Genomic DNA, 20,293 nt, shown 5'->3' with positions numbered 1-20,293 from the left:
TTGTTCATAGAAATGAACACAAAAATACAGAAGTATTTTTTTATTAATTTAAAAAATAATACCACAAGTGATGGCGGGGAATATAGCAAAATATACAGATAACAGGTGTTAAAGTCCACCTTCTATATGGAAAGGACCAAGGGGAAGAAGGAGAAGAGCGCGTCCCAAAAAAAAGGTGGATAGAAGAAATAGAAGCGGTGGCAGGAAGCGAATGGAGAAAGAAAGCCATAGACAGAGTTTTTTTGTTTAGTTTAATTGGAAAAAGCTGGAGGAGGCCTTTACCCGTGAAGGGGCTCCGATAGTACTGAATGAAGGTAGCTAGGATATATAGGATGACAAGATAAAAACAATGTAATAATAAAATTGATATTATGATAATAAAATGAAAAAAAAAACATGTGTATACTTATGTACACGCGTTAGAAGTTATACTTCATTAGCGTAACAAGATAAAAATCATTTCAAAAATTTTCTACGTTCGTAGAAAAACCGACACTAACAATAGAAAAAATTTACTCTCATCATTTTTCCCTAACGCGCCAATAGAAGTAGGTATAACATCAAAATCTAAGCTGTATATGATGTATTATTTTTTGTCATTATAAGAAATTAATCAGGTTTATTATTCTTATCTTATATTTAATTATTATTTTAGAGTAGGTATTCTCTAAAACCATTTAAATAAAAAAATAAAAATAATAATTAATCAATTCGTGTGAACTGACAAAAACAGTACAAATTCCTATATAAAACGAGTATATATAATAAGATAGCCACTTAGTAATTTTTTGTAAGTTACATAAAAGATTGACCTCATTTAACAAAAATACCTGTTCTTTAACATTTCAATAACATTTTTAATTTTATTTTTACTCAGATTTTGCTCTCGATAATAATTCTGATATTGATTAATTTATAAATAATATGATAAATGTAACATTGAGTCAGTCCACCAAATGCACACATAATTTGTATGTCTGTTTTTAATGTATAGTCTGTTCTGCCGAGTGTTGTCCGCCTTTGGAAATAACCCTAGACCCCAGTCGACTTCATATACATTCTTTGAAACATTTTTTTTTTTAAACTGGGGGCAAACTGGCAGGAGGCTAATCTGATGTTAAGTGATATCGCCGCCCATAGACACTCACATTGCCAGAGTACTCGCAAGTGCGTTGCCAGCCTTTTAAGAAATGGTACTCTCTTTTCTTTAATGACCCTAGTTGAAGTTGTTCGGAAATACTTTAGTGGGCAGCTACTTCCAAGTTCGTTGTTGGCCTTTCAAAATTGTATGCTCAGCAGCTAGATTTTAATTATAAAAAAGGGTTGCAACGCACTTGCCCGAGGGTTGGCAACTGCGTTGCCGTAACTTATGCTTTAAAGGTGATATTTCTATATTCGTAGCAATGCCGGATATTGTAAAACAGCCGGTCGCAGTTAACGTTGTAAGATCAATGAAGACCTTGAAACAGAATGCACTCGTGATAAGCAGCTGAGTGTTTGGCGAGGTGCCAGGCGTTGCAGACGTTGGGTCTAGTGGATACATGCTTCAGCTTACGCTAGTCATTTAGATGCTAAATCTGGAGAATTATTTTAATAGATAATTTAAGGGAAATAATTACACGTAACTATTCTTATCTATATATTTACTAGCGGACCCTTGTCGCGCTCCTAACAAGACAGCTTCTACATTAATACTAATTATATATATACACAGTATTTTTCAAATATAATAGACCATAATTAAGATATTCGTCTGTTATAATAATTAATTAAACAAATTTAATTTGAATAAGAATGATGAGATAAAGAAAATATGTATTTTATAACGTTGAACTAACGTGTATGAAAACAAAAAATCTCGAGGTCCGCAATTAATATTCGCGGTATTCTATATAAAGTTCACTCGTCCTTTACATTCGATCCCAGTGTTTGAGTTGTATCTTTGGTGCATTAATCAATTTTGCCTCCACAAAGACAGCTCCCCCTCGTTACCTCCCGGAGCTCTGCAATGCGGCCTATGCATTCTTTTCATATTATATGTAGTCGTTTACCTTTAACATATTAGATATACGAGTATTAATTATTATGAAAGTAACTCGTCTTCATAAATTCGAGTATGTATTAAATAGTTTGTCTGACTTTAAGTGAAGATTAATTAAGGCTTTTAGTAAGTTTATGAATATTTAAAGTGGCGTAATTCTCGAAACCAAAACATGTTTCGTTATATAATATATTTGTTAATCACTAAGCTATGGAGTTATTAATATAAATTAGTGTCGAGATATTATGTTTTTCTTAGTTGAAAATGTTTATTTAAAGTTTTTATAGTGCACTGTCTAAAATCTAAATTTAGTATTAACTTGACTATATTAAGTTACATAATATAAATAAATTAAATGTAGAAGCTCATCTACAAGTTCTGGATTTATTGCTAAATTATGTTGCTTATAATAGAAACAACATGTCAGACTTTAAATAGTTTGGCCTATTTCGAGCTTTTATCAACCGGCCCTGTGGCGCAACGGATAACGCGTCTGACTACGGATCAGAAGATTCCAGGTTCGAATCCTGGCAGGGTCGCGGATTACTTTTTCTATTTATGTTAAATTTATTGTTAATGTTTTTTAATTACATTTAAACATTTGCAAACTATATTTGTTCAGTGTTTTTCTATAGTAGAACAAATCTTCTAAAATTATTTATTTAAATAATTTTAAGTATACGTTTAGAGTGAATTTAAAAATATATACAGATACATACTACTAATGTCTATTTAAATTACGAAACAAAATAATGTTATCTTTTTTTATTTAAACAAAGATACTCTAAAAAGACGAGGGTAGATCCTACAGATTAACTCTTCAAATGTCCTAGGCTTATGTTTTCGTGTACATGCTCTGTTTAATTCATGATAAGGATTATATTTAACGTTAGAATTTAAATTGTCTTGTTATATAGACAATTTTTTTTAACTAAGCAACGGGTGTTAGGTTAGACCATTATCTACACTGACTATAAAAAAAAGCTGCTAGGATCTATTTATATTCTTATATCTTATGTATACCTGAACCAGCAATTAATTCCCTCCGTGGAGCCTTTTTATTCTTTTTATATTATATATATATATAGAAACATTACAATAGATGAACAATTATTGTTCATATTATTACGTTTGCAAACTTAATTGACAGAGCTAAAAGATTTAGTCAAAACTTTTAAGTTTTGAATAAAAAAGTAATCTTTATTGTACTTTAAAATTAACAAAGTAGTATTTCGTGGCTTACAGATATTGCAATAGATATAATATTTATTATTTCACACATCATCCAACTGCGAGATGGTGATTGCAATAGGCCTTATAAAGATTCAAGACACAATAGTCCTAAATCTATATTAAACATGGTTGAAATTGTGCCACAAAATCGATGAATCCGTAATTAATAACACACGGAGTTAGTTAATTTTTTATATTTTCTTTCAGATAAATCTGCGGTTAATACTTGTGTCTGGCAAGACTAAGGAGTTCGTGTTCTGTCCGGTGGATTCAGCTGGCGACATCGCTATACACGTCTATGACAATTGGCCTGAAGGTAATTCCTATAAAATCGAATTTAATTTGCATTAAGAATTAACAGTTATTAATAATTAAAACCCAATAATTCAATAATTTTATTTTTTTAAAGTAATCTTACAGCTACACATATACATATTATCAAAGAAAACATTTAGGCAATATATAAAGCCAAAACAGATTACTAAAACAAAATATACGAAATAGAAAACAGAAGTCAAGAATGTACTTATTCTTAGAAAATTAAAATTAACTTTAAACACAACTATCCTGTTTCTAATCAGTCGTTAACACATTGGCCATTTTATGATTTCAGCGTTCTTTAGATTTATTGTTTAGTTATAATAATAACCCGCTATTATAATTTAATGGAAAACTGAGTAACCCGTTGCGGCTGACCTATAAATAATTAATAAACAACTTAGTAATATTTTGTCCCCACCTTAGTCTTTCTAAAATTCTTCTCCCCTATGTAACATAATTTTTAATATTAAAATTGTTCACTTAAGAAACTTAAATGATAGGTTTTAAGAAGAAACACTAGGACATTGTCAACGAAAAACAGTAAGTACATTTTCAAAATAATGAAAAACTGATATTCAAATTATAATGTTTCGAATAACTTAACAATCAAATTGCCCCCGTGTGGGCCGTGGGTCCCACGTTGAGAAAAACTGGTCTAAAAATATTATTTTGTGTTATATATTGTAAGATTTAAACCGAAATTATCCAAACATACTAAATTTAACGCTTATAGTGTACGGGAAATGGAATCCCTCGCATTTTTCGAATTATGCCAATGTTATTCATGAGGGTTCAAATAGGCATGTTCCATCGTACAATTTTATGGAAATAATAGCCTTATTTATGCCGGAATAATGACTGTTTTCCCATGAAGTTGTAATAGAGGGTGTTCGATGCTCTTTAACATTAAAAGTGCGAATCTCGGTCCGCTAATGGCGTGAAAAATAATTTATGTTGACACTTATTATTTTTGTACTTAATATTTCTTTTCCTGCGTCATTAATACCTAAAAATGTGCATAATTTCTTACGGATTATGCTCTTTTTAAATAGAATTTACGATTAATTTGAGGAGATTTCATTATGATATTCATTTGATTTATATTCTTAAATGTTGAAAATTTACGTTATGGCCGTTACTAATAGAAAATCAAATATGTGCATCGTGGCATACAAAACTATACAAGAAAGACTTGCATAACATTCACTGAGTGCGGCCTTGTTGCCGATCTACCAATCTCTCAAGCAAGCTTTAAGAAGAATTTATATAAAACAAAAGTCTTAGAGGGAGGGTAAAAAGAAGATTTGTTAAGAATTTAATGAAATTAACTGTCATTAAAAATATTAAGAGTGTCGACAATTAATACAAATTATAAATTTAATTTACAATTCGTCATTTAAGATTTCAATCAATTATTTTGCATAAAATATAAAATATTAATATTTGATAAATTCTCTTTACGAAATTTTATATTTTTAAGATTAGGGATTTCGCCCTTCTCTCTCTCTCTCTCTCTCTCTCAATCGGCCTCTCCCTTTTCTTCGACAAAAACGCTGCACATCTTCGTGACGCTAATATTATTATTATTGCCATATTAAAATGTTACCATCATGCGCCTAAAGAAGTTTCACTTCAAAAATATGCAGGAAGTGCAATTATTAAATAAATCTACACCGAATAAATAATTTAATAGACGTGTACGCTATAGACAAAATAGTTATTTATTGTCACATTTTAATTCCAAATAAAACAGCCACATCGCTAGTAAATTCACTTCACAAAAGCAGCTTAGGTTTTCTTTTGAAAGCCTTATTAAAATTAAATTAGAATTGAGTTTAAAACAAGGCCAGCCTCTGAATACCTTTCGCACTCAAGAACCGGGTTACATGCATAATGTATTAGGGAACACAGTTTTCTTAGTCTTTGAAAAGGTTAGATTTGAGCTTTGAGAAAATTAATTACGCCTTCAAGGACGAAGGTGGAGGGTTTTTGTAGATATATACAAGTGGCCCAGTAACACATTTTCAAATAAATATGTCTTTTAGTGTACTGTAGGCATTCTACAAGTAAGGGTAGTAGGTACTAACCAGAAACTACAGCGCATTACCCATAATTGTGTTCCTGCGCGATCTATGGATTCCGGCGCATTCCACCAGTGTTTGAACTTTTTACGGTTGTCCAATTATTATTGCTTATAATGTTACCGTTCACGCCAGGTGAGGGGTTGACCATTTGGTAGATAAAAATATAACAATTTGAATTAGAGTTTAATTTTTTTTTCTATATTTTTTTATGTAACAGGGCAAACGTCAAACCTCATTTATTCATGTAGGTAAACACAATGTACATTATGAACGTCAAAAAAGAAATATACATTAAATGCTTCTAATTTGACATTTACTGCCAGTTCTCAAATCAAACTCAAACTCTCCGCCACTCTTTTGCCATCGCCAAGTTCTTTGTTCTACACAACGTTTGTAAGGAGCCGCAACCATTACACCATGTTCCACAGGACATCATTCCAAGCATAAGATAAAAATATATAAGTAGAGTAAATACAACATTCTTAGATAAAAGAAGTCTATTTTTGTCCATAATATTTGAAGATTTGTTCGTATGTTTACATATCAAACGGAAGAAGGAATTGGGTCAGAATTAGTATTTGTTCTGTTCGATAATACTTGATCAGAATGTTTTATTTTCTTGGAATTTCTTTTTTTATTACTTTTAATATTTGTGTCTGTCGATTCCATCGTTATTTAGAACTAGTTGCATACACGATGCAACAGAAAATTTGTTATCCATAGCCATTTTAGGTAGACTTTAAATTAAATTCTTTCATACACTTTTAATTCACACACCCTTACAAATAAAACACCGACAACTTTAGTTTTATTTTATTCTGTTTCTTACTTTAGTTTAGTCATAGTAGTCTTGTTTTTGTATATTTTCTGTCCGCGGTGGAAGGCTGGTGACCACAGGAGTTCTATTATAGGCACTAACCAGCCTCTCACAAAGATTTATTTATTTAATTTATTGAAGTGAAAACTTCTTTAGCATCATTGTGATTTGAAAGTAGATGAAACAAAAAAGCGACAGTAAAAAGAGACGTGGATTCAACGTGGAAGAAAATGAGTTTGTGTATAAACTTTAAATTAGTGTGTATTTATTTGATCATTTTCTGAATTAAAAAAACATAGATGTGGAAAAAAATAACTAAGAGATTAATTTAATTCGATTATAAAATTAGATGAAATTTTTCAATTTTATTTCCATATCATTGATTATAAAAACTTTTTGAAGTGAAGATTTCTGGTATATGAGATATGGTGGGTAAATACAGAGGCATAGTCTGTTTCCTTGTTCCTTCTTCCTCCTATCAGACGACCTCAGAGCTGAGAACGCCACTTGCTCCTAAAATTATACTTTCATATCTCCAAGTATGTACTAGACAAAACAAATGTTTGTTGAGTGAAGTGCAGGTCTTGGACGAGAAAGTTGGCCGTTAAGGCTCTCCGGCCCTTGAGGCAGGACACGAGTGCTCACCCCAAAACCTTGAATAGGCCACTAATAAAGCGGGTGCTGAGGTAGTTATATCTGTCTCTTTTCATTCTGAGTAAACACAATTTGGTAAAAAGAGACAAAACAGTACTTTACTTAAATGGGTGCAATTAAATTGATGTCATTTTTATGAGTCAATATCCTCGCGTCTTGGGTTATGGAGTATATATATTATGTTTAATTGTAATTTGGAATTGAATTTAATTGAATCGAAAAACATTGTGTATATATAATGCATATACTTGACTTCGGAAAAAGCTAGTCTACTAGAAAGAAAACAAGAAAAAAAGAAAAAAAATTATAACACAATAATAATGTATGTTTAGTAAAAAGAGATACTGGACTAGCCCCCACTAGGATTCCCTGTGGAGGGAGCTAATTTCTTCCATTTGACAAATTAATGATATTAGATACTTGACATAATAAATTCTAAATAACACTTACAATTTTATAATAAAACTACTGTTGCACAATAAAATAATACTTTCCTTTTTCAGCATAGGACATGTTGAGATAATGTTTAAGATTATTAGTGAATGTATAAAGATTTGAATCGTTAGTGAAAATTTTGTTTTTAAGAAAGTCTTCATAAACAAAAATATTCAGTTTAAGAATTTATTTATTCAATTAAATTATTACACTGAAGTATTTCCGAACCAATTCGATTTAGGATTTAAGAAAAGACGGTACCAATTCTTAAAAAATCCGGCTACGCACTTTGGTGCTTCCTGTCTGTTTGCCTCCTGTTACATAATAAAAAAATAATGTTACGAAGGGCTTACCTAATAGGTTTATTTATCTTAAGCGTACTCGCTGGTGCCTTAGCCACACGTAAGCATATGAATTGCCGGCGGGGAAAGAGCTGTGCAAAGAGAACTAATTTTACATTTTCATGTGCAGTTGGCATGCATCGACGAAAATTGAAGATTTCAGAATGCATTTCATTAAAAATTATATAGCCTTTTGAACATCGTATGAAGGGCGTTACGTCTAAAATAGATAAACGGACAGTTATAGGACTAGGAAACATTTTTTTAATAAAAATAAATATCTACAAAAATAAAAGATAGGGGTTGATCGTAGAGGGGGGAAAATTAGGGGTTGTATGTATTTTTTAATAATGTATAATAAAAAAATAAAAACAAAAAAAAATAAAAAATTAATTTATTTTACTTAACACTTAGGGGTTTGAAAGACATATAGCAGCCGATTCTCAGACTTACTGAATATGCATAAAAAATTTCATAAGAATCGGTCAATCCGATTCGGTGGAGTATGGGAACGAACATGGTGAACGACAATTTTATATATATTGGGTATAAAACTAGTCGCTCTACTGCTAAATCTTTTGAAAATTTGTAATGCAAGAATCATATTCACAAATAATATTAATTGACAAAAATAATAGTTCAGACCAGTGTGTCCTAACGTGGCCCACGCCCCACAGGGGGGCAATTTCATGTTTAAGGGGACTATTCGAAAATTTATTATAATTATTTGTAATTTTAATTTCAGTTTTTCATTATGTTCTGAAAATTTACTTAACTTTTTTAACAATTTCCGAGTAATTACTTCCTAATTGAAAATTAAACGTTTTTAAAAGGCAGGTAACATATGCTAGAGATCTGGCATTTTAGTACAGAAACTACATTGAAGTCGCTATTGGAACTTAGAGTGTGAACTATACCTGTCTATTTCTAACACATAAAAAGTCTTTTCTAATTCACTTACAATACAAAGATACATATTTGTCAGGTTCAATGAAGCGCAGTTCTTGATTGTGAGTGCCAGAGAATTCCTTTGCCCATTTCGAGTTCCTTTGCGTTCTCTGTCCCTTACATTTGATTGTGTAATTGTTACGTTTCTTTGAAGAATTTTTGGAGCGTGTTAATTCGCAATTGTGAAAAAAGGGCGTGGGCAATTCAGCACGATTATGCGTAGAAAATCAATGATAAGTTAAATAGTACAAAAATGCAGAGTAGTAGAAAAAATCTAAATTATAGAATGACTTTCAGATGTTAGGTCTGAATTTAGATTTGGTACTAGTTCTCAAATTAAGGATGCGTCATTAGGAGAATTTTTAAATCGCGTTCATAATAATAAGCTTTGGTTTTTAAATAAAATCGTTTAGACCATCAGTTCCTTACAAATAAATCTAGAGTAGTTTTATATGCAATTACATATTTAACATATTTAAAAAAACAAGTGGTGCTACCTTTTTAGGTCTGGGCCTCAGATTTCTGTGTCCTGTACCTATCTGTTTCATAATGTGTCTGTGCGTACACACGCCGTCGACTTTTTGGGTCTAAGGCTAAGGCAAGCCGGTTTCCTCACGATGTTCTACTTCACCGTTTGACTGAATGTTAAATGCGCACATAGAAAGTCGAGTTCGATCCCCGGCACATTGGTGCGGCCTACGACTTCAGGGATAAGAGTCGCACGCTGAAGCCACTAACGGCCAAAATTAATAATGTATCATCAATCTATGATTATAACCAATCTTGGACTGATTCATATCTAAAGACCGATCTCCAATCTGCATGCCAATAAACATTTCTGCTATCCGATTGTATATTTGACAAAAGATTGACAGCAATCTTTTGCGTGATCCTTGCCTCTCGACCGCGTTTCGTTCAATGCAATATGTTGTGTTCAAGCATACCAAAAGTTTGCTGTTTTTGGAACGAAATAAAATAAGTAAGACTTAATGTCTGTTTCACAATGTATGGATAAAGTAGCAAATAGCTATGCAACGTTTTGTTTGTTTTTTTGTTACGAACAAATAAATTCTATAGAAAAACATAGAACCTTAACCTTTTTGTTGGTCATTTAATATTACTTGTAATGAAACGGGCTGTCATTGTCATATGGTATTATTGTTTGTTAGGTTATTGAGTATTTTAGTACATATTATTACAAATATAAATTTTCTCTGAGTAGTTTGTGTATGTTGTTTTTGTGATTCGAGGTTGGTTCTTTAACTTAAAAAAATGTCTACGCAAAAACGTGAAAGAAGCGTCAATTTCAGCCGGGAAGAAGTTGACCTTCTAACTTCGCTTGTTGCTGACCATAAAAATATATTAGAAAATGAAAACAGTGACTCAGTCACCTGGCAGGAGAAAGAGCGGTGCTGGAAGACGCTGGAGGCGCTGTTTAATAGCACAAGTGGGGTAAACTTTCGCAGTGCTAAAGCTTAAAGAGGGCTTCAAGAAAAAAGTCTGCCTTGATACATGCTGAAACATATCGTACAGGAGGTGGCCCTAGTGCTGCTACTCCTCTTACCCCCTATCGAGGAAAAAGTCAAAGACATGATATTGTTGTCTGTCGAAGGAAATGAAAGTCAATTGAAAGGAAGAGCTTCTAAATAAGAGAAAGCAATGGGCATTTGAAGAGGAAGAAAGAGAGCATAAAAGAGAATTATGGGCCATAGAAAAAAATATATTGTTAAATAAATTAGAAAAATAATAGATATTGTGCCTGGAGCGAGGATGTATTGTATTAAAAAATTGTATTTTTATTTAAATAAAAGCATTGAATTTTTATTTAATTTATCTCAAAAATGTTGTAATTTATAAAATATTATAGTAATAAAGCAAAATAATCACTTATAAGATTACTTCGCACACTTGCATTTCCCACGTTGTCAATTGCGCTTTGATCAATATCATCAGCTTGTTCATCTACTTGTTGCAGTAGTTCAAAATGTTCATATCGCATATCAATAGCAATATTGTGCAACACTGCACATGCCACTATCACGGCTTGTACACGAGATACTTGAAGCAAAACCTTTTTTGACAAACCGATTTTGGGGAACCGATTTTTTCCAAACACCATATTATGTCCTTTCCACCACATTTCTGCTTCGTATTTGAGATTCGTTATAAAGATGTTCTGCTGGAGTCTTGAGGTTTTGAAGTGGAGTTAGTAGGTAGTATCTATAGTAACAAATATTTTTGGTTGTAGCTAATATTTAATTTTTTTTTACAAAAGTTGATGACAAGATGAAACCTTTGTGTAAAAGTGTCTCCAAAGCTTCTTTTGTTAACCTAAATCTAAATGTGAATTCGGCGTCATTCAGGCTCTGGATATAATAAATTCTTGTCTTCTTATGTCTTCGCACAGAAGTACGTTGTCTTCTTCCAGCTTCAGAATTACTATCCCAATCGGATAATTGCATTTAAACTTCCAAATCACTATCACTAGAACTGGAACATGACGAAGATGAATAAATTTTCCCAATGAATATTAAGTTAGGTCGCAATCCCAAACCCAAATCATACGAGTTTCACCGATAGCAATCCGAGATTGATTTGGCCAATCGAAGCACTGTCAAAATGGACAGATAGGTTGTTGGCATGAGTAAACATTCATTTTCATACAGAGGGCAATCTTCAATCTCTTATCCGCCCTCTGAACGATTGGTTGAATAATTAGATTGGTATCTCAGTCCATGTACTGAATATTGGCATGCTTTTCTTTAGAAATGGATTGAATTGTCAGTCTATGACAGCTAAAATTGGATTGAGATTGCATATTGGTTTTGGCCGTAAGCCAACACTGCAATCAGCAATTAATTCGATGAAACCTTACTCTTAAAATTATCGTTTAAATCAAAGAACGAGCTCGCTTTTAACTCGTACACATGGCAACCTTTCACAGGTTGCCATACGTAATATAACGTGTTTCCAGAAGCTAATTAGTCCCGGCCAAAGTAAGCAACTAATTAACGAGAGCGTTATAAGTTTTCATACTTCCTTTGTGAGCTTGTCAATATCGACGCCGTCGTTGGAAACCGATAATTGGAGAAACTGTAGACTGTAGAGTAACGGTGTGTTCACTTTGTAAGCTATATATCATTATTACACTATTATGTGTAAATGTGAATGATCTTGCTGTTAATTGCTTCTTCACTATAAATACATATCAGTTTTACGTTTTGTTTACGCGAATTAAGATTTTAATTAATTTGCTAAAGGGATTTGTTTGTTGACTACGAAGATGTAAAGTTTGAATTATTGTTTTGTATCTAAAATTGATATCCAAAGTGTGTAAATTGAAATCTAGAGCAGTGGTTTCCCAATTCGTAAATTTATGAACATTATTTGTAATTTGAATTTTAATCAACATTATGTTTTGAAAATTTACTAACGATGTTTTGCTAAGTATTTTCTAGTAAATGCTTTTCGAAACCCATCATACGTTTCTTAAGTTTCTTAATATTAAAAATAATTTATTTTACATATGGCATAGGAATTTTAGAAAAGCTAAGATGGCATTAAAAAGTTGGGAAAACTGCATTAGAGTGATAAAGAGAAAACATTCGAAATTTGTTATCTTATATATATAAAAAGAAAATGGTGTTCGTTTGAGGCTCTTTCACGCTTAAACCACTGATCGTATCGACATGAAACTACCACCATTCGATGCGAAATTTTTCCTAGATGGTTTATGGCTATTTATTTTATTTCCAACGTTCCTTCATTTTTTTATTTCTGTTTTACTTTTATGAAAATTTTTCCCGCTAATAAAAACAAAAGAGGCTTCCTAGAACCGCAAAACGTCAACATCTGTTAAAAACTCGATTTTCGAAATATTTCAATTTCCTTAGCGGGAAGTTAAAAATAAGAATAATAAAAATATGAAAAAAAATAAAATAATGAAACATAAAATTTATTTTAATTCGTCCAGCAAAGCGGGCGCGAAACGGCTAGTTTTTTGTATAAAATTGTAATTTATAGCTTGACTCATTACTGATGTTAGCAACCAACTAAGTTCCTGTTTCCTATTTAGAAGTCCCGTAAACCCCAATCGGGCATGATACTGTGTATTTTTTTAACGCAACTTAAATTTCTATGTAATTCAAACTATATTCGCTATCTATCAATACGGCTCCAGAGTAACTCATAATAAGATGCAAAGAGCGTAAAGGATGATTCACGGTACACCGTGTCGCGACCGGGCCGGGCCTCGGCCGGGACACGTCCACCGTGCGCCGGCCGGGACAGTGGTTCATGTTACACCGGGCTGTTTGGGTGTACGCACGTACGTGTTTGGACGACTATATCTGTTTTTGTCAAAAAAAAAACAAAAAAAAATTTAACCTCACTAAGATTTGACGTTGACTGCTCTGCAGCGCCCGGGCGCCTACGTTCATGTTACGACGTGCCGGGGCCGGACCGTGCCGGAGCCGGGAAACAATACCCACCGACATTACAACGCCGTGCCCCGGCCGTGCCCCGGCCGTGCCCCGGCCGAGCCACGGTCAGGCATGAATTACTTCATACAAAAGTATATCATTAATGTTAGACCGTGCCCCGGCCGGGGCACGGCCCGGTCGAGACACGGTGTAGCGTGAATCAGCCTTAAATGGGTGTGAGAGGTCTAATGAAGCATATGCAGTGTGCATCAAGGTCACTGGCCCAAGTCACTGACCTGTGTTAACTGCGTATGCGCCGCGCCTTTACCTCGCTTAATTGTTTTCTATACGTATGATAAGTAATTATTCAATAATAATTAAATCACGCGGTTTCTGTTTTCAACAGTCGTTATAACGAGTGTAATTCATGTATGTCCAATAAATAAGATTCAATATAAAAGTGTACCTAAGTATCTCTTATGTCTTAGCGTCGTGGTACAAAGAAACATCTGGATCGGGTAATCTGTTTCCAGCGGTTTCTGTCCAGCGTCTCTCTTATAACAGTGTATAGTTTTGATGAGTCTTTTACTTGATCGGCCCATCTGGTTGGTGAACGGCCACGTGATTTGCAAATCAAATCAAACCAAAATCATTTATTCATGTAGGTAACACAATGTACACTTATGAACGTCAATAAAGAATTACATATTAAATGCTACTAATTTTACATTTACTGCCATTTTACAAATCAATGGCGTATAACGAAAGAAGAACTGGCAATAAACTCTCCGGCACTCTTTTTAATCGCAAAGCTTTTTTGTTTTACACAATGTTTGTAAGGAGCTGCAACCATTACAACATGTTCCATATTTGCCTTCTGTATTACCAACCACGATCAGTTTCTCCAAGTTCTCAGCACCTCCGCCGCCGCCTTATATTGCTGAAATAAGCTATAATTCAATAAAGTATACAAAAGATATAAAATACTATTATAAATAAAACATAAACCTTGCTTATCTACTTTTTGGTAATTCTAGAACCCAGGACCTTCGAGTTGAGTTCGCATGCGTATTAAGCATTTAGCAGTGGCGTAACAATAGGGTGGCAGGGCTGGCAAAAGGCCACGGGCCCCCAACCCAGGAGAGCCCCTGCCCAAGAGATATTATGTTCTATGGATGAATGTGAAGTCTCCAATACGCATAGGGCTAGCGTGGAGACCATTCCCTCTCGCCTAAGAGAGGAAGCCTTTGGCCATTAGTGGGACATATACAACGTGTAATTGAGTACGCTGAAAATCTCGAAGTTTTTTAAAATTGAACTGAGTACAACGTGACGATTTTTACTGATAGGGCCCCATTAAAAGAATTTGGGCCACGGGCCCCAGACGGTATAGTTACGCCACTGGCATTTAATCACATAAGGTCATAGTCTCAATCTAGTTTACGTAAAACGCCAGTTAATGCATATCTACATCAGTAAAAGTACAAATACATTTGTCCCACAGGTCATTGACCTTTGACGTACAGCGCCCTCTATGTGGATCACTTAATTAATTATTCTATTTTTCGCACGTTGCGTGGGCGAATGCAATCAGTTAGGGCTGGATTCAGGAGCAATAATTTAATTTGTTTAATGTATCGTTTATAGGCCTATAACAACCAACTGGGTTGAACAGACCTCTCTAATGTGATTTAAATACATATATCTAATGTACATATGTATATAAGCTATGTACAAACTAAAGTAGGTACATTCTTACTTCACTTTATTAATAAATCAGTGTTAATAAATACTGTTGTATCTTTTTGTAAAACTTTGTTCGAGCTGTGGAAAGGAACATTTTTTTTTAAGAGATAGTTTTCATTTCTGTGAAAATGAAATACAATTGGTTTTATTATAGAATTTCATATATTTAAAAAAAAATGTAAACGTATTTATTATAATTTACTACGCACATAATATTAAATAACCTGAAGAATAAAAATCTACGTGAAAAAACTAAATGCCTTATCGTTAAACGACCCTATTCAATAAATCCAAAAATATATGTTCAAATGAAATCTTATCATACATTTTAATTAAAACAGGGCATGTTTCATTACAATTCGTAATAAAATTGTACTTAGAAAATAACTGTAAATTAGCAATTTAATTTAGCGAAGGCTGGCGGTAGCACGCGAACTGATTTGTGGCTACGAATCGAGCAAAACTCAATACATTGCTGTTGAAATATAGCCTTACACCTTGGCCAGTGCTAGATTTGTATGTTTGTGTGTTTTTAAGGAACAAACCTCCTAGAATCCTTCCGGGCAAAAATACTCCTCTAAGCGTTATTAAAAACATTGTGGATAGCATATCCAGAAGGAATTAGCTGCGATTTTGGCAAGAGGTCACAATCGTTAATAGATTTTTACCTTTGTAACTATATTTAATTAAAAAAAGGGCAAAATATCTTCCTGTATTTATTTCCGACCACTTTTTGTTTGGCCGTGTTGATTTTAAATAATTCATCAAAAATTTATAAAAATGCCAGAATGAATTTACACTATTCTAAAACTACGTCAGACAATTAAACTTCATTGCATTAACTGAAATCGACCTTAGACCGTAAATTTTCTTAGGTGCCTCTATTTTCTTGCAAAAGAATTTATGTTCACTAATACGAGTCGGTATTAGAAGGAAGATCTAAATGTTGACTTACTACCAGTTTCCAAATCGCCAGAGCAAGAAGAACTGGCAGGAAACTCTGCCACTTAATCGTCAAGTTTTGGTGTACAAGTTTGTAAGGAACTGATCACGCTTCACTAGACATATTGAAACAAAACAAAGCCGGGCTAGAGGGGCTAGTATTTACAAAAAACATAAGCCTCGAGGTCCCACTTCCCGGTCTTTCAATTGTTTCTTAGTCTTAAGATACAAAAAAATCTATGACAAGATATAAAAACGTTGAAGTGTTGTACAGCAAATATGCAAGGATGTACAAAGGAGGTGATAGCTTATATCCGTCCAATAATGTATGGCCTCATTAATATTCCGTTTTGCGCTGTGGTTAATGATATATAAAAATATTATCGCTCGCTTAACGCACAATGCCCTCATCGATTTAATATGTGACATCATCAATGTATGGCTTAATATCTAAAAAAAATTATACCTAAGCAACGAAGCTTTTTTCTACCTATATACGTAGTTGTGTATCAAGTACCAGGCATTGTTACATGTCACTTGACGTTGTCAAATTGACGTAATACGTCAATTAATGTCACTTACTTTGATAGACAAGAATGATGGACTAGACAATTATAAATCGAGGCTCCAGTCTTTAGAAAAAGTCTAATTAAGGTCTGGATTGACAGAGTATCCTTATACAAATAAATAAGGACAAATATTTTTTTATTCGTATTTCATCGTTTAAGTTGTTTAAGCTATATTTAGTATAGCGCCATCTATGAATTACCCCCAAAACGAAATGTGTGAATCATCTTTACATTATCTTGGTAGTTGTGTAAGCGTTAATACTTCGAAGTGTGCCGGTTTTATACAAACTTGTTCGTAGCCTCCATAGCTCAGGGGCAGAGCACTGGTCTTGTAAACCAGGGGTCGAGAGTTCAAATCTCTCTGGAGGCAATATCATTTTTTATATTTTTTTCCCTCCAAATAAAATACTTTAAATTTTTTATTTATATTTTATGGTATGTTAACGTGAAGTTAGATCATAATATACTTATTTGAAATTTTGTTATATTGATATTTTATTAAATTTTTATAATGAAGTAAAAAAGGAAAACTTTAAATTTTAACCTTAATTTTCACATAATCGGGCAATCACACAATCGGCAAATTTTAACATAGTAAAAGTATGTTTTATCAAGTAAAATTAGCAAATTTTACATAAATATTTTTTGTTAATGCAAGAATAGCCATATTATATTTGTATTAAATATATGTATTTCTCTGTGTTAAGTGATTTTTTTCCATTTCAGCTGACTGGTCATCAGAGTGCGTCTCCCGTGCAGAGATCCTCCGACTCATCTACCAGGGTCGCTTCCTGCACAGCTCAGTGACACTGGGCGCACTAGGCTTGCCCCTCGGACGTACTACCGTCATGCATCTAGTGCCACGCGAACATTTGCCCGAGCCCAATTCGCACGGTACGTTACTAAACTATTATGCGTTTGGCTAGTTTTCTATTATCTTTTGTATTAAGTTAGTATTAATTTAAATTAAATTAATCCAGAACACCAACCATACTTTTTTTGCGTTATTATGATTACATTTTGAATTAAGAATTTTGTTGTGTTCTGTAATCAATTGTTATTGAATTCCTCGAATTTTTCATTTAGTCCACTTTTGAATACATTCTTCTATAGGTGAAAGTTTGTAAAAAAATATGCCAGATTTTCTGATGTATTTTATACATATATTTGAATAATATTACAGAAGTTCGATGGAGTTAACACAATACCCTCCCTCTCCCACCCTCCCCCTTTCCTACCCAGCATTTCGTAAGTTTTAATCTTTTACCTTTGCCCCTTAGTGTCAAGCGGAAATATAAAATAATTACGCTATAACGAATTATATATTTTTTTTTGTATTTTGTTTGACCGAAGAAAAATGTTTTCAAAGGTGGATATTATTTTCGCTTGACACGTTTTAGCACCTTACTGTGTAGTTATTTAAGCGATTCAAATAGATCATAATATATACATTATACAGTCCATTTATTCTGAATTGATTGATAGCGCAAAGAAACAGCGTGAGGGAAACGATTTTATCACTATCCACACTATCCTAGTAGGGTAATGTAATGTAAACAATGAAAAATACTAAAGCTATACGAAACAGCTTTGTATATATATTTATTTTTTATGTAGGATCTTGGAATTAATCTTATAGTTTTAATTAAAACTAACATGAAACATACTCAGAATTTTCAGATTGACAGATTCAATTTAAAATGCCGGTTTGACATTTCAATATTCTATTACCGTTGAAATATCGTAAGGATGTAATCAAAGTGAAGTGGATTTTAATCTGTGTAAACCAAGATATAATTTAAAGTTTCTTCTTATCTTTTTATTAATTAAATTTGTACTTCCTATCGTGTGTTTTTTTCGATACTGTATAATTATTAATATCCTTCGGATTTAGTTACGAGTTTTTTTTTAATTATAAAGCTGTTTCGTATTTCTTTTATAGTTTAGTTAATATTAGTTAACCATTTATAAATGTGTGTTAATAAATGGTTATTTATAAATTTATAATTATAAACAAGTGAAATAATAATATAAGTCTAATTTATATTTTAACACGTTGCAAGACCATTTCATTTGTTTTAAGATTATGATTGCACATCACCATACCTTTAGCTTGTCTCTGGTTTAAAAGTACGCCATATTTGTTTACTTTTAGGTCAATTCAGAATGAATGGACTGTAAATACTAGACATTGCCTATTAGTTTGACCTGTTAGTATAAGGTATTGTTGGAATTGTACAATTTGTGTTTTAGCACGTGTGCAATATTTTCTAGTATTATCTATATTCTGATCTCTACAAAACAACATTTACAACGTAGAGAACAGTCTAAGTAATAAAAAAATAAGTATTAATAATGTATTAATATATTATGACATATAATTATATATTTTTTGTATTTATGTTTTCATATAGGTTTTTTATATATGAACTAAAAGTACAAAAAAAACAAAGTATAAATTTCAAATTACTTATAATAGTTAAAAAAAACAATTAATACAAAAAACTAAACGAAAGTCTTGAAGTAGAATTTTTAGTTGTTTGAAAAATAAATTATGTTGTTTCTAATATTATAATAATAAAATTTCCAGATCAACGACAAAAGAGCAAAGGCGGTTCGAGCAGTTGCTGTTCGGCGTCGTGCTGCATATTGTAATGAGAGACTCAAATGTGTTCACACTCAGTGGTTAATCGGTCACGGCACTTGTGATGTTTTTAAAAGACTCGCTTATTTTAAGAGATTATCTTAGATAATTTCCTTTAGTTTAATAATTCGCTAGCACTCGGAAACCATCGAGCACAAAATTCTAAACTTTACGCACACCTTACGAACTCTTTAAAAATATCGCAAGCGTACACATTTCAGGTAATACCGGCCTACCCGCAGATTCGGTGGGATGTTCAGAAGTGAGACTTGCGTTGAGTATCATTCCGGTATGTCAAAATTCAAGAGTATTTCGACATACGGAAGTTATGCTCAGCGCTGTCTCGTTTTTGAGTCTTACTTAAGAGTCGATAGTTAGCGTTCGACTTCAGTATTTCAAACACGTTTTGGATTTGACGCACGGGAGTTGGTGCTAAGTATCGACTTTGAATCTTACAGTGAATAGTTTAGTGTTGCCAGTTAATGTCAGATTGGGTCTTAGATAAATTTTAGTGATGAACGGCAATGTAAACTATTATATGGGTGATTTTGGGTAGCGTAAGTGGCCACACCGTTAGCTCATTATAGAATCGCTGCCGCGTTTAGGTAAGTGAAAATTAAATGTATAAATGGAACGAGTTTGTATACAAAATAGTTCCTCTAGTTCGGCTTGTATGTTTGTTCGTATAAATTCTTAAGCGATCGACTTATAAATGACAAATTATATGTAGAATTCAGTACGTTGTATATAGTTTTATTCGTTTGGTTAAGTTAATGCAATATATGAAATTTATTTTTAAAAATTTAATATTTACATTCGCTAGTTGTAGCTTAAACGGAGTTGGTCGCGATTTAGAATAATTCCAGTAATAATATTTCAAACGCAACACGGCGACTGATTTGTATGAGAAAATTAATTTAAAAATATTTTTTGCCGAGTTTCAAATATTATTAATACAAAATCACTCAATAGAGTACCGCCATTTTAGACATAAACTCATTTTAGTGTTTAACAATTATAAATATTGTTGCTATAACCAATAATTCTGAATATCTCAGTGTTACCAGGCTCCGATATTGTAAATATACTTTAACATC

At 32.8% G+C, this 20,293-nt stretch overlaps 1 protein-coding gene and 2 non-coding genes across 3 annotated transcripts in view; all 3 read left to right on the top strand.

The window, feature by feature from the left end:
- Positions 1 to 20,114, top strand: part of LOC125051472 (ubiquitin-like protein 3) — a 162,646-nt gene extending 142,532 nt beyond the window's left edge. Inside the window, exons 2-4 of the mRNA XM_047651769.1 lie at positions 3,482 to 3,590; positions 17,279 to 17,446; positions 19,143 to 20,114. Coding sequence (XP_047507725.1) covers positions 3,482 to 3,590; positions 17,279 to 17,446; positions 19,143 to 19,207 — 342 coding nt within the window. The 3' untranslated portion in view covers positions 19,208 to 20,114. The remainder of the gene's footprint in view (positions 1 to 3,481; positions 3,591 to 17,278; positions 17,447 to 19,142) is intronic.
- On the top strand, positions 2,508 to 2,580 carry Trnar-acg. The gene has a single exon. It is a non-coding gene; the product is annotated as a tRNA-Arg (tRNA).
- Trnat-ugu lies at positions 16,851 to 16,922 on the top strand. The gene has a single exon. It is a non-coding gene; the product is annotated as a tRNA-Thr (tRNA).
- Positions 20,115 to 20,293: the final 179 nt, after the last annotated feature.

The sequence above is a fragment of the Pieris napi genome, chromosome 8 (assembly GCF_905475465.1).
Source record: "Pieris napi chromosome 8, ilPieNapi1.2, whole genome shotgun sequence".
NCBI classification, from domain to species: Eukaryota; Metazoa; Arthropoda; class Insecta; order Lepidoptera; family Pieridae; genus Pieris; species Pieris napi.
The sequence above is the reverse complement of the archived record's forward strand: the minus strand, read 5'-3'. Positions and strand labels throughout refer to the sequence as shown.